The 22,440-nt window shown below is 29.1% G+C and overlaps 1 protein-coding gene across 1 annotated transcript in view; it reads left to right on the top strand.

Moving 5' to 3' along the window:
* The window catches only part of LOC113371691 (formin-like protein CG32138), an 80,503-nt gene that overhangs the window by 44,632 nt on the left and 13,431 nt on the right, over nt 1-22,440 (top strand). Inside the window, exon 2 of the mRNA XM_026612343.1 lies at nt 2,581-2,664. Within this exon, the coding sequence (XP_026468128.1) occupies nt 2,581-2,664 (84 nt within the window). The remainder of the gene's footprint in view (nt 1-2,580; nt 2,665-22,440) is intronic.

The raw sequence follows: 22,440 nt of genomic DNA, 5'->3' as shown, positions 1-22,440 counted from the left end.
AAGCCGCTAGACCTGCCTTTGCCAAAAACTAATCAGCATATCTCCCTATCAAGAGGAATCGATTGCTTTTTGAATTTTTCTAATCGGCTTATCCATACGCCTGAAATGGTCGACGAAAAATTGTCTCCACACATACACATACACATTCATTTTTTCTAAATTATGCCAAAATGTTCAAAACCTCTAAAACGTGAAACATTTTCATTTTCAATTTTTGGGACATTACTATAACTTACCCCACGGGAAGTTAATTAATTAATATGGGACCATTCAAAATACAGTTTAAAAATGGAAATGAATTTTGTAATATAATAATATGCGATTTAAATAATTATATTAGTCAGTAATAGAACATTTATGAAGATGTAAGATAATATAGATTAAAACTTATTTCTAAAATTTAATTTGCAATACTAGACTCTCTATGGCGTGAATTCTAAATTATTATTCTTTCTTCTATTCTATTTTTTTTCTCTTTTTTCATATAACAATAGCTTATAATGATTCTTAATTGCTATTTTAAGGAAATGAAAGAAAATGTAATAGAGTAGGTATATAGAATACGGTATATTTAAGTACGAGTCATATGATAGGATTTAAAACATACATATTCACCTTTATTACAATCTATCGAACTATATTCTACATTTATCATATGACTCGTTCATTTTCTTGGAACATTATTAAATAGGTCTGTTACCCGAGTAAATTCTGCGAAATCTCTATATGGGATGTGCAGATACATACACTGGATCCATGTCTAAACCTAATTGTAAGAACAGTGTCTGACACTTATTAAACAAAGCCCGTGACCCATTGTCGCATTGACTAATTTAAATTTCTCTTGACCCACTAATACGATATCACGATAAAGAATAGAAGTGTTTTATTGACAGAGGTCAAGTCCTTCTATTAATATTATTGACATTATCGCTCAGGAATGCATATATTGACTTACATGTAAAGACCTTTATCAATTTGTGTGATTGATAGATTACAAATAGGCTTCTGGATTATGCGATTTATATAATAAACTTAGATTTGTTTTGTATTTATTTAAAAGTAATCAGAAGTAAACGAATTCTATAAGGGGGCGCTCATTAATCACGTGAAGGGGAGGGGGAGATTGACAAAAAATTACGAAATGGCACTTGGGGGAAGGAGGGGTATAATCACGTGCATTTATTTTTTACGTTTGAAAAAAATTCAAACATTTTCAAAAAGTTCAACAATCTTTCTCGCAACTAAAAAGCACGTGATGTTTAGTGGGGGAAGGGGAGTAATTTTGAATACCACCACGTATCACCAAGGGGCAAGGGGTGTCCAAAAATCCTTAAAAAATCGATCACGTGATTAATGGACGCCCTCTAAGTTGTCGTGCTTACTTCTTGTTATTTGTTGTTGGCAACCCAATAAAATAGGGTAGGTTGTCCTATCTCAAAGTATTTTCTTACAATTTTTGTAATAGTAATGATTATTTTTATTGATGCAGCAATACCAGGTAAGTGCTATTTTCACTTGGAAATATATTGCTCTCTATATTTTCAAGTACATACCAATGTCACTGCTGCATAATATCTACCTCAGGCCGATATCGAATCTGGACCTTCTAATTCTAAGTCCACAGCTCTAATCATTTCTTTAGGAGCCAATAAACTTATTGTTAGATGAATGTTATCTGAAGCAAGAATACTCTATATTTCTTCATGAATTTTTGGAATTTCTTTCTGTCCTTTGATTTTTTGGTATAGCTTTTAAATATACCATGTCCCAGGTGTATTTAAGAGAATATGATATTAAGTACCATATCCTATTGAACACATAATGAGATTAAGATATTTTTAATAATTTAATATAATAATAATAATAATAACTATGTAGTTTTAAAGAAGAGCATGCGTACCTATTAAAGAAGAACATGCTCTTCTTTATAAGGTTTATGATATTGCAACTCATTGGTCAGTAATTGATCTACATCTACTACTCTTTGATTCAATTTATTACAGATTGTGAGATTAATGTGGTGCATTTAAAGTAAACACGTTTACTAAATTCTTTTCCTATTTTTAAGAAACAATTATCTAATTAAAATGTAGAAACTATGTTAGTATATTATTTACTTAACACAAGATAACATCATTCAAAGTATCGATGTCAAAACAAATGGGAAAAGTGTTATACAAACGCAAGCTTCATGTCGGCAAACAAGAACTATTTGATAAGATGAAATGATAGTAAACAGAATAACATGATACTGATTAATACTTCCGACAATAGAATTAATCTAAATTAAACAGCACATAAACTTATTATATTTGAATATGATGTGGACTTTCAACATTATCATTACTAAATAAATATAAAATACATCATTATAAATTACAAATGATATAAAATGTATCATTAGTTTCGCTAATATATACTCTGTAGTTTTTTTAGTGGCTTAAATAAATTATAATATCGATGCTTATAAATTTAACTCTATTAAATTAATATTTTTCAAAATGTTTTGTATTTAAATTGAGTGTTGATTTAGGATAAAAATGTTCTCAATTATTATATGATCTTTTTTACTTTTAGGCCTCAATGGATTTACCACCAGACAAAGCAAAATTGCTTAAAAACTATGATGATGAGAAGAAGTGGGATATTATCTGTGATCAGGTAATTTTTAATAAATCTTAATATATTCGTATATTTATATTCACTTTATTTTATATATGATATATTATAAAACTATATAGGCAGTGCATTCAAAGCAATAAGTAGATCATGTGAACTTTGAATATTTTAGTAACGAATTTATATAAGAATTTATATAAGTTCAATATATGTCATGTGAACTAGATGCACGACGTACATTAGCAATAAATCAAAGCCTGGGAAAAATAACTCCGGTTAGATATGATACTATTTTCGATATATAAAAACTATTCTTTTTATTAAGTTACATTAATAACTTATGGCCAAATGCTATATGCACTTAGGGGGAAGTTCCCGAGTGACGGACATCTAAGGTTATTTATAAATAAATCAAAAAATATTTTACGAAATGTTTATTAAATTATGACTTATGTTCGATAACAAAGTTAGAAATCAAATTAAATTAACAGAAACGCAACATTTGCTAAAAAATAATTAATACAATCAATCAAACTTTGGTAACAAGAAATATGATTTTACAAAATGGCACCTAGTACCGGACATTTCAAAATAACTAGTATTGAACACATAGGTAGCCATCTCCATACTCTGGAGTGTCTGCACATGTATGTTTGACGAATATTCTTAGATATTGCAAAAAAAAATCACTTTTTATCCACTCTTTTGGCTCGGCCACACTGATGCTCTCAACTGGAGCATTCATGATTTTCATTCTTCGACTAGGAAATACGAAAAATGGGGGTATGTAGTGACCGTTAGCACTCATACAGAACAAAATTAAATAATTAAAATAAATTACGTCAACTCTCACAAGAAATTTCAATATGTTTACTGTCCGGCGCTAAGGGCTCGACTTGGTGTCCTGTACTAAGGGACAAGCATGTTCGTTCATTTGGTAGTGCCTACTAAAATTGTTTAAAATATCTAATAATATTCTACCATTTTACGGATAACAATCAAGTACTACTTTTATCATTCAATGCCACTCAAATATAAATGCATAAATACACTACAATTACTTTCATTAATAATTAGGTGACGCCGTGATTTTGCGCCTAAAACTGCAAAGGGTTGCTCCCGCCGTGGCCGTGTGCGTCACAGATAAGTCTTGACGGGTGATCCTGCACCTGTGTGCTCCCCGCGCCCTTTTCACTTATATTTCGATATAAAAAGATTTATACTCGCTTAAATAATACGTGTTAAATAGAGTGTCCGGTATTAGGTGCTGTCTGGCGTTACGGGACTTCCCCCTACTTATTACACTTATTCCAACATTCATTTTTACTTTGTTTTGCAGTTAGTTCTAGCTACTGATTACAATTGACGTTCACACTTGAAAAATACATTTTTAGAAAATGAGATAGAGGAAAGAAAATGTGTTTAACAAATTAAATTTAAGTTATACAATTATGAATATAACAAGTGTGTTTGAAGGATATCAATTGAAAATTGTATGGATTATTTTTTAGTAATAGCGAAAATTTTATGTTTGAAATAAACAATTGAACATTTTACCTAAATAGTTGAATGACAATTTTGTATAGGTATCGTGAAATCATGCAACTTGCTTTTAGGCAAAATACTAATTACAGCGAGTTAATTATATTTTTATCAGCGATCAGAACTTAACAAGTCCTGGGAATTGTTTTTTTTTGAGAAAACATTGACGAAAGTCAAAAATCGGCTCACATATATACACTTAAACACATACATACATTATTTTTCTAAATTTGTCCTCATTCGAATCACTTCTCCATCGTGAAGTTAATATTTGATTATTACTGGATTTTTGAGTTAATGTTGATAAAATTACTGAAGATTTAAGGACTATTTAACATACATTACAACGTTATACAACTTGATGAATATGTTAGATATAATTTAATAGGCGAACAGCAATCAGAACTTTGTGTTCCATGAACTGTTTCAAAGAAAATTCTTAATCCTTAAAGTTATTAGAGAGAGCAAACAAGTTCACCATCGTCTCTCTGATAAGATTTTTGGATTAATCTAATGTGAATATGTGATATGTAACGCAGGAATGTTTGTAAAGGTTATTTTTACATACTATCACTATTATAATAATCTTAAGTCAAAATGTTATACCAATACAGTTGGTCGAGATGGGTATCGAATCCGGAACCAGTGGTTCCTAGAATAACTTTTTACCACATAAGGGCGGGCGGCTTAGGCTAAGGGAACTTGGTATTTATTTTGAAGAATCTGGTTATAGATTTTTATTTTGGGAAACTAAATGTCTATCCTAATAATAATAATTACACAGAACTAAATATATATTACAAATAGTGATTGATTCAATCTTTCAGAATAAATACTATGCTTCTAACATATATGTAATTCTATACGTAATAACAATTATGTAATTTCATATATTACTTATTCGAAGATGGTACAATTTTCATTATTAAATTAGCTCTTAAGGTTCGTTCATTGAGCATACGTCATCTTCAACACTTCCATTTCATAGAGATGCAAATGTTTAACTTTGTTACATAAAGTTGTGTATAATTATTGTGCAAGCATTAAGCATGCATGCACGCTTTCCATATGTGTTTCAATGTATTTTATTATCAAGCATATTATCGCAATTTCCTGTTTATAATCTTCTTTGAACTCTTTATAGAGTGAGAGCGTATATTGCATATTTGCACATTTTTTCTGGTAAAAGTTAAATACTTTTTAAGTGCTTCACATTTTCTAGTTAAAATTACATATTTATTGAATAATATCTGTATAGAGAATTGTATGAAAAAATCTTGACGTTTATTTATTCAGATATTTTAATAAAATAATCATGCTCCTAATCGTAAGATTAAATTTGAAATGATAAAATACCATTTTTCCTTCCGTGTTTCAGCTATTTCAACTATACAAATTGAACAAATTTTCAAATTAATTTCTATTTTTGTTTAATTAAAATAATATTTAAAATGTTGAGTATTTTATTCGTAATTAGCAGAATACTTTACCACTACGAGTTTTTTCTTTAAAAAAGTCTAATTATAAAAGTTATAAAGTAAAAGTAAAATTTTAAGGCAAAGTGACCACATTTATGAAGATATATTTGATTTTTGTCTTAGTATGCTATAATAATCACAAATAAAATGTTGTGATGTGCGTCCATTAATCACGTGAGCCAAAAAGGGGCTGGGGTGGGTTTGATAAAAAAAAAACACACGAAATATCACGTAAGGGAGAAGAGGGTCCAGTAAAATATCACGTGTATTAATTTTTTATCTCAATTTAAGAAAATTTCTAGGTTCTAAAAATACACGTGATATTGCACGGAGAGGGAGGGTAATTTCAAATATTACCACGTATCAACAAGGGGGAGGGGGGTCCAAAAATACTTAGAAATCGTTAGTGATAAATGGACGCCCCCTTATTAAATTTTTTATTTTTATAAATATTTTAATTACGAAATGTTCAAATTTTCTGTCAAATGTTTTGGTATTCCATTTTATTAAATCAATTTCTAGAGTTCAAATTTATTTTTACTTTGTTAATTGTTGTGGCTCACTCGCAAGGTCTTTGGCCTTGATAACCATCTATCTAAATCTAAATTTGATCTAAAATATGTTTCCAATTGAAAATGCCACTTTTGCAGAATTTGTGAATCAAATTAAAAAATATCAGCATTTGATAAATACTAATAATTAAATTATATCAAATATAGATGTGGCATCCGTTAGGTTGCCTTCTATTTTTTGATTATTTTTATTTTATTTGCCTTTGATTTACATCATTCGGCCATAGGTTGTCTTCTAAAATATGGCATTGTAAAGGAGAAGTTTTACCGTAAAAGCTCTAAGAAGTGTTAATATCTGATTGATATTTCAAAATAAGGAAAATAAAAATTTTATTCAGATGGAAAATTTATAACAAGAATTTGAAGAATTTTTTTGAGTATGCTGCTTACCAATCTCCTGTCTGCCACCATATGAGCGTTTATATTTTTAGTGTGTTTGTGCACACAGAAAAATAAAGAGCAAAAGCAAATCAGCATTCGTACGATATGGTTTTCGATGAGTCACTTCACTACACATCGCTACTTCCAAATGATTTTCCCATAGAAAGGACGGATCTTCTGCCAACAAATTCCATTGGGATTCCCGCAGAAATATGCATTCACAGTTATACCGTGTGGTGCTGCGGCTTTTGCGCACTAAAACTAAAAGTTGTTTTCAGATATTTTTTTTATATAAATATGCTAAGATAATAATTACATTATTATTTCATAGACGTATTTATAAAATTAATAATTTATCTATAATTAACTAAAGTGAAATAAGCCCATGAATTTAGTAATTAGCTAATTAAGAACATTTGCTTTCGATTTTTTTTCAAAATTGTTAAATTGTTATCCGAATAATATATAAACATTACAGAGCTTATTACTTGTGGTATGGATATTACCTCCATCAGAAAAACAAGAGTATATCCATGAGGAAATTATACACATCAAAGATTTAAATTCTATAACATGTTTTTTGTTAGCTTCATGAGCATCATGGCTGGTATTTAATTTACTGATAGGTTAATCATCTATTTAATCAGCCATACAGAAAGGATTTTATTTTCGTTTTATTATAAGTCTGGTTTTTGTTTATCTATTTGGAGGCTAGACTTGTTTCATTGAGACCTTCTAGATTTTTTTACATGAAGTTTATGAATATAAAAAATAATGAAGGTAATATCTTTTTGTTCCGAAAATATGACAAATTTTTATTTAAAGATTATTATTACTTTGAGTTGTACTATAAGCACTGAGTTGTGCAATAGGCTCTGAACTGTAAAATAAGCTTTGATTGGTACAATAAGCTCTGAGTTGTACTATAAGCTCTGAGTTATACTATAAGCTCTGAACTGTAAAATAAGCTTTGATTGGCACCTACAATAAGCTCAGATTGGTACAATGAGCTCTGAGTTGTACTATAAGTCCTGAGTTGTACTATGAGCTCTGAGTTGTACTATGAGCTCTGAGTTGTACTATGAGCTCTGAGTTGTACTATGAGCTCTGAGTTGTACTATAAGCTCTGAGTTGTACTATAAGCTCTGAGTTGTACTATAAGCTTTGAGTTGTACTAGAAGCTCTGAGTTGTACCAGAAGCTCTGAGTTGTATCATAAGCTCTGAGTTGTACCATAAGCTCTGAGTTGTACCATAAGCTCTGAGTTGTACCATAAGCTCTGAGTTGTACCATAAGCTCTGAGTTGTACCATAAGCTCTGAGTTGTACCATAAGCTCTGAGTTGTACTATAAGCTCTGAGTTGTACTATAAGCTCTGAGTTGTACAATAAGCTCTGAGTTGTACAATAAGCTCTGAGTTGTACAATAAGCTCTGAGTTATATTGTAAGCTGTAATTGTAAATTTAGCTCGTTGTTTTTTTTAATGAATTACGTTTCAATTGTGAATCGTATTTTATCTTGTATTATTGTTTTATAATACATATCCGTGAATCATGTAATCATTGAAAATTTCAAATGAATAATCATATGCGAATTCTTAAGGAGTGTTCTCTGCCAAAATATTCATGAGATATTTGTTTCTGAAAAAAAATGCAGGAATTTATGAAAGTTTTCAACTATATTTATTAATATCTTACTGACATTATTCATGTTATAAAGTCAATATAAATTCAGAAAGATATTTGTAAAATCTGCAATAAATTTTGAATCAAACTCTTGAAATAAAGGAGTTCCTAAGGTTTTGTATTTTTTAAAGTTCCTAAAGAAATGATTTTTATGAAGCATACTTCTTGAGTTGAGCACTTTGTTTAGATAATATGTTTGATTTGTATATACAAAGTAATTATTTATTTTAAATAATTTAAACATTTGATATTTGGTCAGACTTTTATCATTTTTGTGTGCACACATTCCATTTTTCAGAATTCTGTGTGATTTATTTGCTATCGTGTTTTTAAAATATAACAGGAATAACATATATTTATATAAAACAGTAGAATTTATTATAGAAGTTTATGTTCACAAACTGCCAGTCTTATGCGCAAAAAATAATATTTTGTGGCAAAATGATCTTGAATGATAAACTTCTACTTGTAAATTGCGGCGCAATGTCGTGTTGTTTATTTATAACTTGTATACCAGTTTTTCAAAACTATTACTCACGCTGTTTCATAAATAAAGAAACAGTTCCATTGTTTTTGTAATTACTTTATTTTTATTCGATAATATAAATGCAGTCATGGCATTGGTGGTATTGCTGAAATTCGTAATTCCGTAAGAATGTAGTGCCATAATTTTTATAAACACTTTTATTAAATATTTACAATCAACTAGCGTATTTGTTGTATGTTTACATCATATAAGAAGTTTCTCGATCTGTATTTAATTTTTACAGTTCATAGAATTATATGTGTGAAAGCTCTACCAGCATAATGCAAGAATTAATTGATATAGCAAATTGTTGCAAAAGCGTTTGCTCTTCCAAGCATAAAAAATAAAATAAGATTGATTTATTTATGTATGAAATTGATCAAACGTGACTGTTTCCTACATTATTATTAACTTATCTTCAACGTCAATTTGATACACTTTCGCTAGAACAAACTTATGGCATGACTATATTGATAGGAGTTACATCTTGTTGTACCAGTTTATCGCCTTTTGAATATATTGTGGAAGTCATTACTAAAATTAAAAAGTCAAACATTAATTTAATCAATATTTAAATTAAAATGAATAGTGAAAAGTAACTGCACATTAAACAAAAGACACATTTACTGTAGTTGATAACTACATTGGACCAATTGTATTACAAAAAAGTTATAATTACAATAATAATTCTTACAAAATAGGGGTTTGTGGTAGGAGGTTAGAAATTTAAGGATATGTGTATTTTATATACGCATTATAAAATATTTAAAACATTAAAATTGACCGAAAAATATGTTGGTATTGGTATTTAGCCTTGAGGCAAGTTACATGAACTTCCCGATATGTATGAATAATCGACTTAAAAAAATTAATTTATGAGTGATTAAAAGTATTCCGAGTGGATTTATAACACTTAATTGAAAACAAACAAACTCGTTAACTTGGAATATTTTCTAAAAGCAAATTTTCAAAAATCAATAATTTTTATAATTGAACCAGTTTTCATAGGACTTTAATGGTTTAGTATGTTCATTAAGACCAAGTACTCTATCGTTATACCAAGTAAATTGACTGATTTTAATTTTAACAAACGGCCTTTCTTGTCGTAATACCATGATATATTTCACCAAAAAAAGTTCCATAAAAATCGGCTTCAATTTTTTTTTCAACAGGTAATTACAAGAAAACGGCTCGGTAGATTTTTACCTAAAACTAATCAGTATCATTCCCAACTAATATCTTTCGAACAGTTTTTAATTTTTTAAAACCGGTTCGGTAGTTTGAGGTTGAATGTGGACGAAAAGTTTAACACTTTTTTTCAAATTACAAAGAAACGGCTCGGCAGACCGTCTCACAAAACTGACAAATAATAGTCCTCATTGAGATACATCAAATGGCTTTTAAATTTCTGAAATCGGTTTCAGACGTTTTTGAGAAAACGTCGATGAAAGGTCTAATTTTGACAAATGCCAAAAAAACGATACCAATTTTTGCAAACTTTGAAGAATTTTCAAAATTAAACGGCTTGTCGTAGGGCCGTAATATTTTAGTATGATTTAGAAAACTATGGTATCTAACGTCTAAAAATCATAAAAATTGTCGATTTTTTTTTTAAAAAAACTTTATTACAAGAAAACGGTCCGGCCGATCTATACCAAAAACTAATCAGCACGATTCCCAACCAATATCTATCGAATGGTTTTTCAATTTTGAAAATCGATTCAGAATTTCGGGCTAAAACTTGGACGAAATTTTTCTTACTTTTCTGCAATTTACAAAGAAACGGCCCGGTCGATCGTCGCACAAAACTTAGAAACTAGTCCTCATCGAGATACATCTAACGGCTATCAAATTTTGAAATCGGCCCATCCGTTTTGGAGAAAACGTCGATTTTGTATAATAATATTTTTTTTATCATTTAAAATTGTCAATTTTTTAGAATTATCGCACTGGAATTTAAGATAAAGTTGATTCAGAAATACCTGAGAATTTTGAAACTGATTTTATTTTTAATTTTCTTGAAATTATAATAGTTTATATATTTAGTACGAATTAAAAATTGCTACTTTTCTGTAAACAGCCTCTCATTCTTGGCAGGCAAGTAACTTTGAATATGAGTAACTTTGAATATGAATTCGATCAGCAAAATTATTGAAACTTTAATTTGTATATTGCTTGTATAAATATATCATTCAAGATTAAAAATAATGGCACAAAATTAATATTTCTACTAATCGATACGAGTATGTTATTTAACTAATATTACTTACGTTCAGGACTTCATAGATTTATTTATGTTCGCGGAGTCTTTGACCCCGCTAGCATTTATTTTATAATTACCTAGGTCAGTTACCAAACGTGTCTGGCAGATAACATTTTATGTTTCAAAGTCTCATCATTCTGGTTATCAGTAATTAGAAATGTTTGTCTATCGATTTATTTCCAACTGCACACACCTGTACTCTGCGCACCTTCAAATAAAATATTTTGATTTTGTTTAATTTTAATTCAATAATTAAAACTTATATTTTTAATTAGACATGTGCCAGAAGGTTTGTTTTGTTTAATAAACTGTTTTAAAATAAACTTAATGTACTATTATTTATGAATGGTGATACTTTGAGAATCAAAGATTGAAAATTCTAAAAAAAATTGAAGATGCTCTTTAAATATATTTTATACATTATAATAAAAAATCAGTTTTGTTGAAATATATGTTACATAGAAGGTATTAATTCTAGTAATATGATAGATATATAGATATTAAAGTATAAAACATATGTTGCAAATTATTATGCGTTCTGATTGATGGCGGCTGCAGTTGTGAAGAACATTATTCATTTTTTATTCATTTGTTCATTTCAAAGATTATTTATATAATATTATCATATGCATATTAAACTATAAAATGGATTTATGAACTAAATTGAATGGTAATAACAGAAAAGGCAGCAAACTCATAGCGTAATGCACAAAGTAACTATTAAAATCTACAAGAGGCAGATAGTGTTTAGTAATTGTTTTAATTACTTTGCATTATTAATTGGTTTCAAGTTAAGGTAAGAGTAATGTAGGATTAAGGTATTGCCGTATTTCTAGTCCATTAGGCTCGGATAAATAAGTAAAATTATACTTTGTGTCATTAATTATCAATCATGTGCCGGTAATGGCTTTATGTTAAGATTAAGAACCTGGACCAGAAAGAACTGGTTCTGACCTCATGACCTAAGGCTGCTTAGGTGGATATAGATAGATATCAAGCTGTAGTTATCAGATTTTTACTTTTGATTATAATTCTAAAAAATCATGTCACGTGGAAATAATCTTTTACGGGCGTTTCTATATATAGATATACATCATCAGTATTAGATAAAGATCTAATAAAACAGATCTCATCAGATAGAGAACAGTCAATCATTGGGTGTAGTATTTAATACTATGTTAATAAATCACATAATAAAAGCTCTACTTTACCGATGGGCCTTATTTAGCTCTAATTGCTATTCAAAAACAAAAATTATAAAAAAAATAATCATATTGAAACCGCACATTGTTGCATTCGGTCTTGGCAATAAAAATGAAACAAATTTACTTGATTACTCGACATCTACATTGTGATAAGCAATAAAAAGAAATGCATGTTATTGCATATATGAGGTATAAATCGATTTTTATTACATTTATAATTGCTGTTCTGCATTTTTACTACCAATATTGAAATGCTCAATTAAAATTATTGTAAGTAAACAAATTTTACAGGCTTATGGAAATATTATTTTAAAATTTCAAAAAATATTATTAATTGAAGTATATAAAATTTACTGATATGCTTTTTAAGTAAATTAATTATCAAATTAAAATAACTTTTTAGTGTAGTTTGTGACTTTTGGAAATTAATGATTTTAGAAATTTATTAGTTATATAAAAACTAATATTAATAATGAAAAAAATGTGAAATTATAGCACTATATATTGAACACATAACTATTTATGTTTAGTTATGTATTAATCAACTATTATTAGTGAAATTTATATGGGCTTATACCTATACAGTTAAAAAATAACTATTGCATTCAAAATGAACTCAAAAAATAGTTGTTTCTTCTAAAATTAATTCAATAAAGCGAACTATAAATTTATACTACTTATATCAATTATTAAGTATTTATATATTAGGCTACCATATCAGTAATATGGTATTTATACTATACTCGTACAATGCAGTTACTTTATTATATTTTACGCGACTATTTTTAACTTCATGTAGGGTAAGTTATAGTAATAGGCCAAAAATCTAAAATGAAAATTTTTGCATATCCTCACGTTTTAGAGAATTCTGAACATTTTGGCATACCTCAGAAAAAATGTATTTGTATATGTGTGTGTGTTAAGTTTAATTATTTACTTTTTATAAAATAAGAATAATGGATGTTGTATTATTTATAAAAATATATTTGAAAGTATTTAATATTACTCGAATATTTCATTAAGGTACGGGAAGTACCAGCAATTTTCCTTAAGTTATGATGTCATACACCCAGTGGCGTAACTAGACCCTCCGGGGCCCGTGGCAAAGTCTTCCGATGGGGCCCTATCGTGATACTCAATTTTTAATTTATCTAATTTTGTTTAATAAACGTTAATAGTCATTTACACGCTGTTTTACTACTGGCTAAAACAATAGTTAATGAATTTTATCACAATTAGCAAACCAACTCCGACTAATTTATATTTTATGGCTTTAAATTATGAAATTATACAAAAGGCAGAAAAGTCAAGTATTGATTTATAGGTATAATATATTATTAGTTGTAATAATATAAAAATAACAAAAAATACATAAAACCTAATTTTTCTTGAAAATCAAACGTTATTCAACGTTAGAATAAATGGAAATTAAAAAACAAATTTTTTTAATGAAAATTTAAAACAAATATCACTTTCTTAAATTTAATTATTACATAATCATCCATTAACAATTTCTTCTTTTAATTTTATTTTTACTAGTTTTAACTAGTTGGTATTGCTATTTTGCCTTGCGGCAAGTTACATGAACTTCACGATATGTACAAATAATCGACTTAATCAATAAAATATAAATTAATTTATGAGTAATTAAAAGTATTTAGGGTGGATTTATTATACATAATTGAAAACGAACGAACACGTTAACTCGGAGTATTCTCTAAAAGCTTATAAATTTCTGAAAACGATTCAGGCGTTTTTGAGAAAACGTTGATCAAAAGTCTAATTTTGACTTTGAACTTTGAATTATTTTTCTTTTTAAACTTTATTTACAAGTAAACGGCCCGGCCGATCTTTACCAAAAACTAATCAGCACGATTCCCAACCAATATCTTTCGAACGATTTTTGAATTTTCAAAATCGATTCAGAATTGCGGGCTAGAACGTGGACGGAATTTTTTAAATTTTTCTGCGATTTACAAAGAAACGGCCCGGCCGATCGTCGCTCAAAACTCAGAAACGCTAGTCCGCATCGAGATACATCGAATGGCTTTTAAATTTTTGAAATCGGTCCCGATGTTTTTGCGAAAAAAAATCTGTTCACACACGCCCACACATATACATACATACTTTTTACAAATTTGGTCTCATTCGATTCAGAATGGCTTGAAACGGGGCCCCGGGCCAGGGGGGCCCAACGATGAGCGTAAGAAATATCTAAAGCAAACCAATGATTTATAAAAAATTAAATAACTTAGACGTAGTTATCGAGTGGTATTGAACTTCAACTTGTAAGCTAATGCTTTAAAAGAATTTATTTCTGCTTCAAAATATTTTGAAAAGATTTTAAAACTTTGTATGTGCTTCACGAATACGACGAAATTCAAAATTAAAACTAAAAAAAATACGTAAAAACTTTAGGACAGAAATGTCTATCAGACCTGTCACTATTGTTTCTAGGGACAGAAACTTTAGAATCTAAAGATCTCTTAATAATTCAGTTTTTCGAATAAGGGGAAAATATTTTTATCTGGATCATTTATGAAAATCTCGGAAAATTATAGAAAAATAATTAGAATGATAAATAACTATTCTTCTAATTTTATGTATTTTTATATTTTGTGATAAAAAATTTCTTCTTAAGGGGGCCCCCCAAACCAATTTTGATACGAGGCCCCGCAAAGGCACTGATGTTGAGAAAAGAGTTCTTCACGTGTTCGTTTTTTATCTTTAAAGTCGATAAAGTATAAATTATTATATATATATATAATAATAAATTCATTAATTCATTCTTGATATATTGTATAAACTAAAGATTTTCCGATGCAGATCCATCGCAGCTCTTTATCGCATAAAAGATAAAACACAACACTACGCACGCTATGCGGCGGCGACTCCTCTGGTTTTAACTAACTAAATATTCGGCCGAATGTAAGTTCGATGCAAGCTTGGTTGTATAATTAACTCCGACTTTGAACTTAAAAAATATAAAATATAAGTTTCAAATGAAATAAAATTTAGGTACAATGTAAAAAGGTATTTCCGAGTCTCGGTTTCCTGGGCCGGGGTCCCCTTAGGTCGGGGGCCCGTCGCATTTTGCCACCCACGCCACCCTATAGTTACGCCACTGCATACACCACTAGCTTTATTTTAGTTCACATAAATTGGAATCGTCCAAACGTATCAGAATAGTGTATTGATTATTTTTTCATATTATTCATAATAAATACAAAATTAGTGTTATCATGCATTTCAATTCATACATGTAGAAAGAGCATATTTCATACAGCATTCTCATAATTATTTTTGTAATTAAAACAGCAATTATATATGTATTTTAATTAATGTTCATACTATTAGCGGAATTTCTCATAAAGACAACGATATAATTATAGCATAAAAATAAGTGAAAGAAAACATGTGCGCAATATCTAACAAAGTTTAATAACAAAACGGCGTGCGCGATGCAATTTAACGAGGAAAAAAATGATTTGAAAAAAAATCTCACGTCAACTTTCCATTTCGGATTCGTTCGACGCAGAGCGATGCTAAGAAAGCGGAACCGCACTGATCGTCGCGTTATCCGTTGCATAACATGATGGGCATATACGGTTGAAGAACTATACACATGTTCCATAATTTCAATGAAGTCAGTATGCGAAGATGCTTTTGAAATTAACATGTAATCAAATATTATCTAGTTATCCATAAAGTACTCAGATTATGCTATTTTTTTTTTCTTATATCTGAATAGCAATCAGAACCTTACGTCTTATGAGCTGTTGGGCTGAAACTTCTCCTTACTTCATATTTTTAGATGCTAACCAAATGGTTAATACACCGATATTTGATGTTATTATTATTACAATTTATCTAATAGGGCTGACTCTCTATTGGTGCAGCAATCCTGATTAAGGGCTATTTTCACTTGGAAACATACTGCTATCTATACTTCCAAGTAAAAATCGTTATCACTACTGCGTGAAACCAGGCTGCTTGAAAAGGGTATCGAACCCGGGACCTCTGAATTGAGTCCCGTCCCCCTTAACCGCTTACCTACGAGCGAGCCCTATATGCGATTGTTTAACAGTTTTACTATGTTTTTGTGTCTGCATTTTGAATGTTTTCCAAATATAGTAGAAGTCCATTTGCCCAGCATTGCTACTAAAAATTTTATTTTTTTATTAACAGTGTTTTTTAAAGCAAATAAATTTGCCTAAAAACACTCGGAAGTTTTTGGGATTAGCTTACTCAAAATTATTCGGAAGCGCTCGGTATTGTTCTTTTTCTTGGCATAGACTGTTTTTTACTACTTTATGTCTGAGGTCAAGTATTCCTTCTATTTATTTAGTCTATCAGAAGATACTAATGCCAACCTTCTTTGGGGCAATTCCAAAGTCCACCCGCCAAACGTAACATATTTGACTGTTAAATACCAACTGTAATGTGACTTATCAGAATCACTCAATAAGTTTATCACTTTTGTTGAGGATAATTCTAGCTATATTACTTCAGAAATGTTTGATTATCATATAATAATAACAAAAAGACATTCATGATATTTTCAAATTTTCTATTTTTACTATTTTTTATTTGAGACGACATCCACATGAAAACTTGAGTGTTCGAGTGTCGCCTATAGACAACCAGTATGTCGACTCTTTGAATATTTGATACTCTGAGTTAATTATTTGTTATACTTATTTGTTATTATTTTTCTTATTTTTTTAATGATGTAATTTTTATTTTTAAAATTCATTTTTATTGATAACTAGCAAACCCGACGAACTCCGTTTTGCCACCAGATAGTTTCGTGAAGAAATTTTTTGTTTGTTTTATATTTGAAAAGGAAAAATTTGATCAGTAAGGAATCCCGACTTATTTTTATATATATAGAAGATAATCTATTTGCAATTATTCATTACTAATTTTCTTATCTATAAACCTTGCGGAGCCCGAGACCTTTCCAACGAATGCAAAATTGTCGAAATCGTTTCGTGCGTTCTGGAGTTATTTCGTCAGGAAGGAAAACCCGACTTATTTTTATATATATAGAAGGTAATCTATTTGCAATTATTTAAAACAATTATTGATTATTTTTATTACTCGAATTTTTAATTACGGTTCATGAAGCTTAGGCAATTTGCATTAGGGCACGATGCCATGCACCACTAATTATCTTAGCTATAAACCTTGCGGAGCCCGAGACCTTTCCAACGAATGCAAAATTGTCGAAACCGGCTCATGCGTTCTGTAGTTATTTCGTAAGGAAGGAAAACCCGACTTATTTTTATATATATATAGTTATATATATTAACTACCTGCGAAAAAACACCCCTACTAAAATCGTCCAGCCGTGTCGAAGATTAGCCCAACAGACAGACAAAAATTTTAAAACATGTATAACTTGGCATAAAGTTGAAAAATATAGTATTAAAATAATTTATAGTATTAAAAATAGCAATATTACAAACTGACACCCCAATTTCATTTATACGCATGATTAAAAAATCTTGAAATATGTTATGGTTTGTAGACTTTCGGGGGCTCGCTGGCTCGTACAGCAGTGTATGTTTCGGAAAACACTCCTATGGCGAAAGGGTTAACAAAATATGGCTCTCACATTAATTTGATTTAATCGATTGGTGTGCATTGAAACACAATGATTATTTACTTAGTGATATTAATAATATAAAAAAATATAAGTTTTTTTGCTTAGTTACTTTTTGGATCATAGACCTTCATATATTCCTTATTACAACGTGAAGCATGTTATTGTATTTTTTTAATCTTATTTGTTATAATTGTGAGAACAATAATTAACGAGATCCTCTTGCGTTTTATTATTTACAAACATGATATTTTATGTTAATTTGTGCGTTGAACTCAAATTAAAAATGTATGTTTTTTTTAATAATAATAATGATAATGATGAGCAATTGTTATAAAATTTGCGACTATTATGATTCTGAATATCTTGTTGGTAATTTTTAAGACAGCATTTTTATTGTATTATTCAGTTGATATTATAATGAAGAAGTTTTATTTGTAATACTAATTATTAGGTAATTATTTGTAATTACTTGTAATAATAAAGAAGATAATTTTATATAAACTAGAGCATTTTTGGAAACAAGAACAAGATAATATCTTTTTAATGAAATGATAATGACAACTAATTTTACAGAGCTCATATCTTGATCGTGACATATTCAGTGCATGGAATGATTAAAAAGATTTTTTAATTAACGTAAAACCACAGCAAAAAATTCCAAGTATAACTTTTACTTTAAAATGCTCTATTGTGCGAAATCATAGGAGCGATTAATTTTGATTTTAATCTTGGGCGTCTAAAGTAACAATGGCAACTGCAAGATTTCTAATTTTTAATTTATAACCTTTATATCTCAAAAATGAACAGAATAATGATGAAACATTTCTAGCTTTTTAGATCTCGATGATATTTTCAATATATTTAAATTAAATAAATAATTCCAAACTTAAATATGTCTTTGAGTAGTTCATTATTTAACAAATAAATATAAAAAAAAGTTTTGTATTTTTTTGTAAAAATTATATTGTTCATTGAAGCGTTCCACCAGGAAGTAAAAGTGATGGAGAAACAATAGAACCACATTAGTTAAATTGCTTTTAGGCTTATGCATAATTTATAGGTTCTTTATGCAAAATTGAAACTATATATATATATATATATATATATATATATATATATTTACCCATGAGGTAATTCATTATAATTGCTTTGATTTTAAGTGCGGCATTATTCAATTTTAAATTGTGGCCTCACTATAGTAAAATTGTATTACTATGTTTATCTTTTATTTAGTTTGACAACTGTGTGGCGCTCTTTTTTATATAAAATAAATAGATCTATATTTTGATATCGCCTATAAAACTATTTTTCATGGTAATTTCATGGCAAATAAGTTAAAAAATATTAACTTAAATCAAACCGACCACAAATCTGCAATATTGGCTTACAACAACTACTTCAATTTTGAACAACAATATATATGCATATTTTACTTTCTCGTATTTGAGTGTATATTTAATAAGAATATTTTATAATTTCAGCGGACTTCTAAATTCTAATTAGAAAATGACCAATCTATTTATATTTCGACTTGGACCATTCGTTGTAATATAATTAGGAACCGTAAGTTTCATGAAATCCAGACTGCTTTGTGATATGGACGTCATCTCCATGCATTATTTTTGGAAAACTTTTCTTATATATAGATAAACTTCTCTATTACTATAATTTCCTTATTTAAACATTTTCTTTAAATGAGCGTTTATTAACACCTTCATAAAACTTTCGATGTAACTGAATAGGATGCTGCAAATTGATAACAATCTATCACATTCAGCAAGCATTGACTTAACAATAACTTCGGTCAATCAAATGCAATTTCTTTTGACGGTGCGTTATATGTTTTTCTCTTATATATCATGAACGTTTGTGTTATAGGCATTGTGACGACGAATGCGAAATATATGCGTCCATTGTGATGCACTTGAAAACTCATATATTAATGATATTCACATTCAGTATAATGTAATGTATCGAAAGCGTAATATGGCGCGTACATTGAGATATATACTAGCGTTCATGACTGAATTGCATTCATGTAACAGAGTTGTCCAAAATAAATACATTATTATACATTCTATTAGTACAAATTTCAAAATTTATATATTTTCAAGCAAATCACTATTAATAATATTTAGTGAATATCATTCACCATGCTTACTTATAGCTGTAGATGAAGACAATAGATGATGGAAAATTTATGTTTTTTTAAATTTATTTTTAATTCTTGAAACAGCAATCAGAACTTAATAGTCCTACACGCTGTTGTGCTATTTTGACTTAATACTAGTCTGTTCTACAGATGGCAACCCAAACAGTTTTAATATTTGTGCAGCAATGCCGGGTGAGGGCTATTTTCACTTGGAAACATATTGCCATCTATATTTCAAAGTAAAAATCATTGTCTACTGCCTGACAACAGGCTGCTCGAAGTGGAATCGAACTCGAGACCTCTGATTCAGGTCCAGTCTTTCTAGCCACTTACCTACGAGCGAGCCCTTTAATGGTTTAATCACCAAAATCGTGCTTATTTTGGATTAATATTAATTGAATCTTATTCATCTTAACAAACAATATTTGGCTTACACATTTAATTAATTGACATGATAATGAAGGTTCAGACGTATGAACTATTTTTTGCTATATGTTTAGAAAATATTTACTTGAATTGTTCATGGATTGGTTTATGCAAAATTATTTAGATTTAGAGATTTAATACAAAAATTACATTATTCCACAATTCTATGTTGATTTCTTAACTTAAACGAAATAAGATTTGAAGATAAAATAAAAATCCATTTTTAACTTTCTATAGAGTAAGTTAAAGTAATGCCAAAAATTGTAAGTTTTTTGCAAAGACAGGTCCTGCCATTTCGAAGATACGGAGCTAAATGTGCAAAAATAGCAATTTTTGAATGGACTAAGCATCCAATGTGAATGATTCAAAAATCTTTCCGCTTATGTTGACGAAACAATTGCTTTTGGATTTTTTTTATTTTAAAATTTAATTTTTTTCCATATTTTTTATATACTGAAAATAATTCAGATTTTAATTTTTATTCTAGCTAAAGTTTTAAAGCTCATATATTTAAAATAAATAATTTTAGATTTATAATTCAGTTTATATATTTTTTATAAATATTAGACAATGTCATAGTATTTATAATTTATTAATAATCTCTGTGAAAACAATTAACATTCCTCGAACATTTCCTTGCGGTACTGGAAGTTTCAGCAATTTGCCTTAAGGCATGATACCACACACCACTAGTTTTTTGTATCTTTCATATAGATTCATATTATAGTAGGATAGGCATGGGATGGGAAATATAGATCAAAAATATTGGTAGAATGCTTCGACATCTATGAAAGTTGCTGTGATGCTTTTCTTAAAATCTTTATTTCGAAAGCTTATGAGTTAAAATATTGATTAACGTAGATAGTGAAACCTTTTACTTGTCTTTAAAACTTTAGAACCTGATCCGGAATTGGCTCCGGGTCCGGAACATTGTTGATGCTGGGTGCAATCGACAACCCTAATTCATATTTGGAATAAAAGCAACAAATGAGATACAAACATTGCTCTAACTGCATTAAATGTGGATATGTTATTGATATAATGTTCTTAAAACTGTGACCATTATTTACAATTGTGGTGTCGATTTGATATCAGCATCAGCGCTAATTCCTGTTTTGTTAACTATTTACATGTGGATCGTATACAGTTTATTCTTTGGCACCACTAATCAAAAATGATAATAGCAAACTGTGATACGATAATATACAACAGTATGGCAACAGGAGCATTGACCCTACTGATAATATACAAATGATGGGCTGCTCTTTATTGTGAAAGTCATAATATATATACACAGTTTAGTACATAATACTCCTACACACTTCTACAATATTTATATGTTGAACGACTGAAACAAATTTACATCAGAAGATGAATGCATGTAATATAGATGCGATCCAGATATAGATACCGTTGGGTCTTTTACTTATAAGGTTTATCATGTTTATTATATGCACAGAGATCTAGTTCTACAACTTTGAAAGATAACACATTGTTAATATAATTGAGTTTTTTGCCAGTTTCTAGCAATGTGGAATTGAATACAAAGCGTAGTTAATAACGGAGTATTGAAGTTTTTTTTTAATTCAGTATTTCTTGATTTTACGATGTAACTATTTGTAGGCTGTCTTTACATTCAAAAATAACATTTACTATAAATTAAAGAAGTTGGATAACACTTCATTGTTTTTTGTCACAGATGATAGTTAGAACTAATCATATTATTACCTACAAGCATTTACTATTATCTATATATATAACAACCTGAAGGAGAAGTCTGATTTGCTTTTTTGCATTTCTTCTACGTTTGAAGACATTCTGAATCGTGACGCTACAATTGTATGTCAACCAAAAGTTAGTCCTTCCGTTGACATTTTACCAAAAATGTAAGATTCATATATGAAACTCGATAGAAACTCGCATTGTTATGTGAGACCATCAGCCAAGTCGTTTCTTCAGAATGAGCAGGTTAGCAAAAA

The sequence above is a fragment of the Ctenocephalides felis genome, unplaced genomic scaffold (assembly GCF_003426905.1).
Source record: "Ctenocephalides felis isolate EL2017-DRISC unplaced genomic scaffold, ASM342690v1 CF-g0.4_SCAFFOLD_01492, whole genome shotgun sequence".
In the NCBI taxonomy this organism is placed as follows: domain Eukaryota; kingdom Metazoa; phylum Arthropoda; class Insecta; order Siphonaptera; family Pulicidae; genus Ctenocephalides; species Ctenocephalides felis.
Note: the sequence above shows the minus strand (reverse complement) of the source record. Positions and strands in the feature narration are given on the sequence as shown.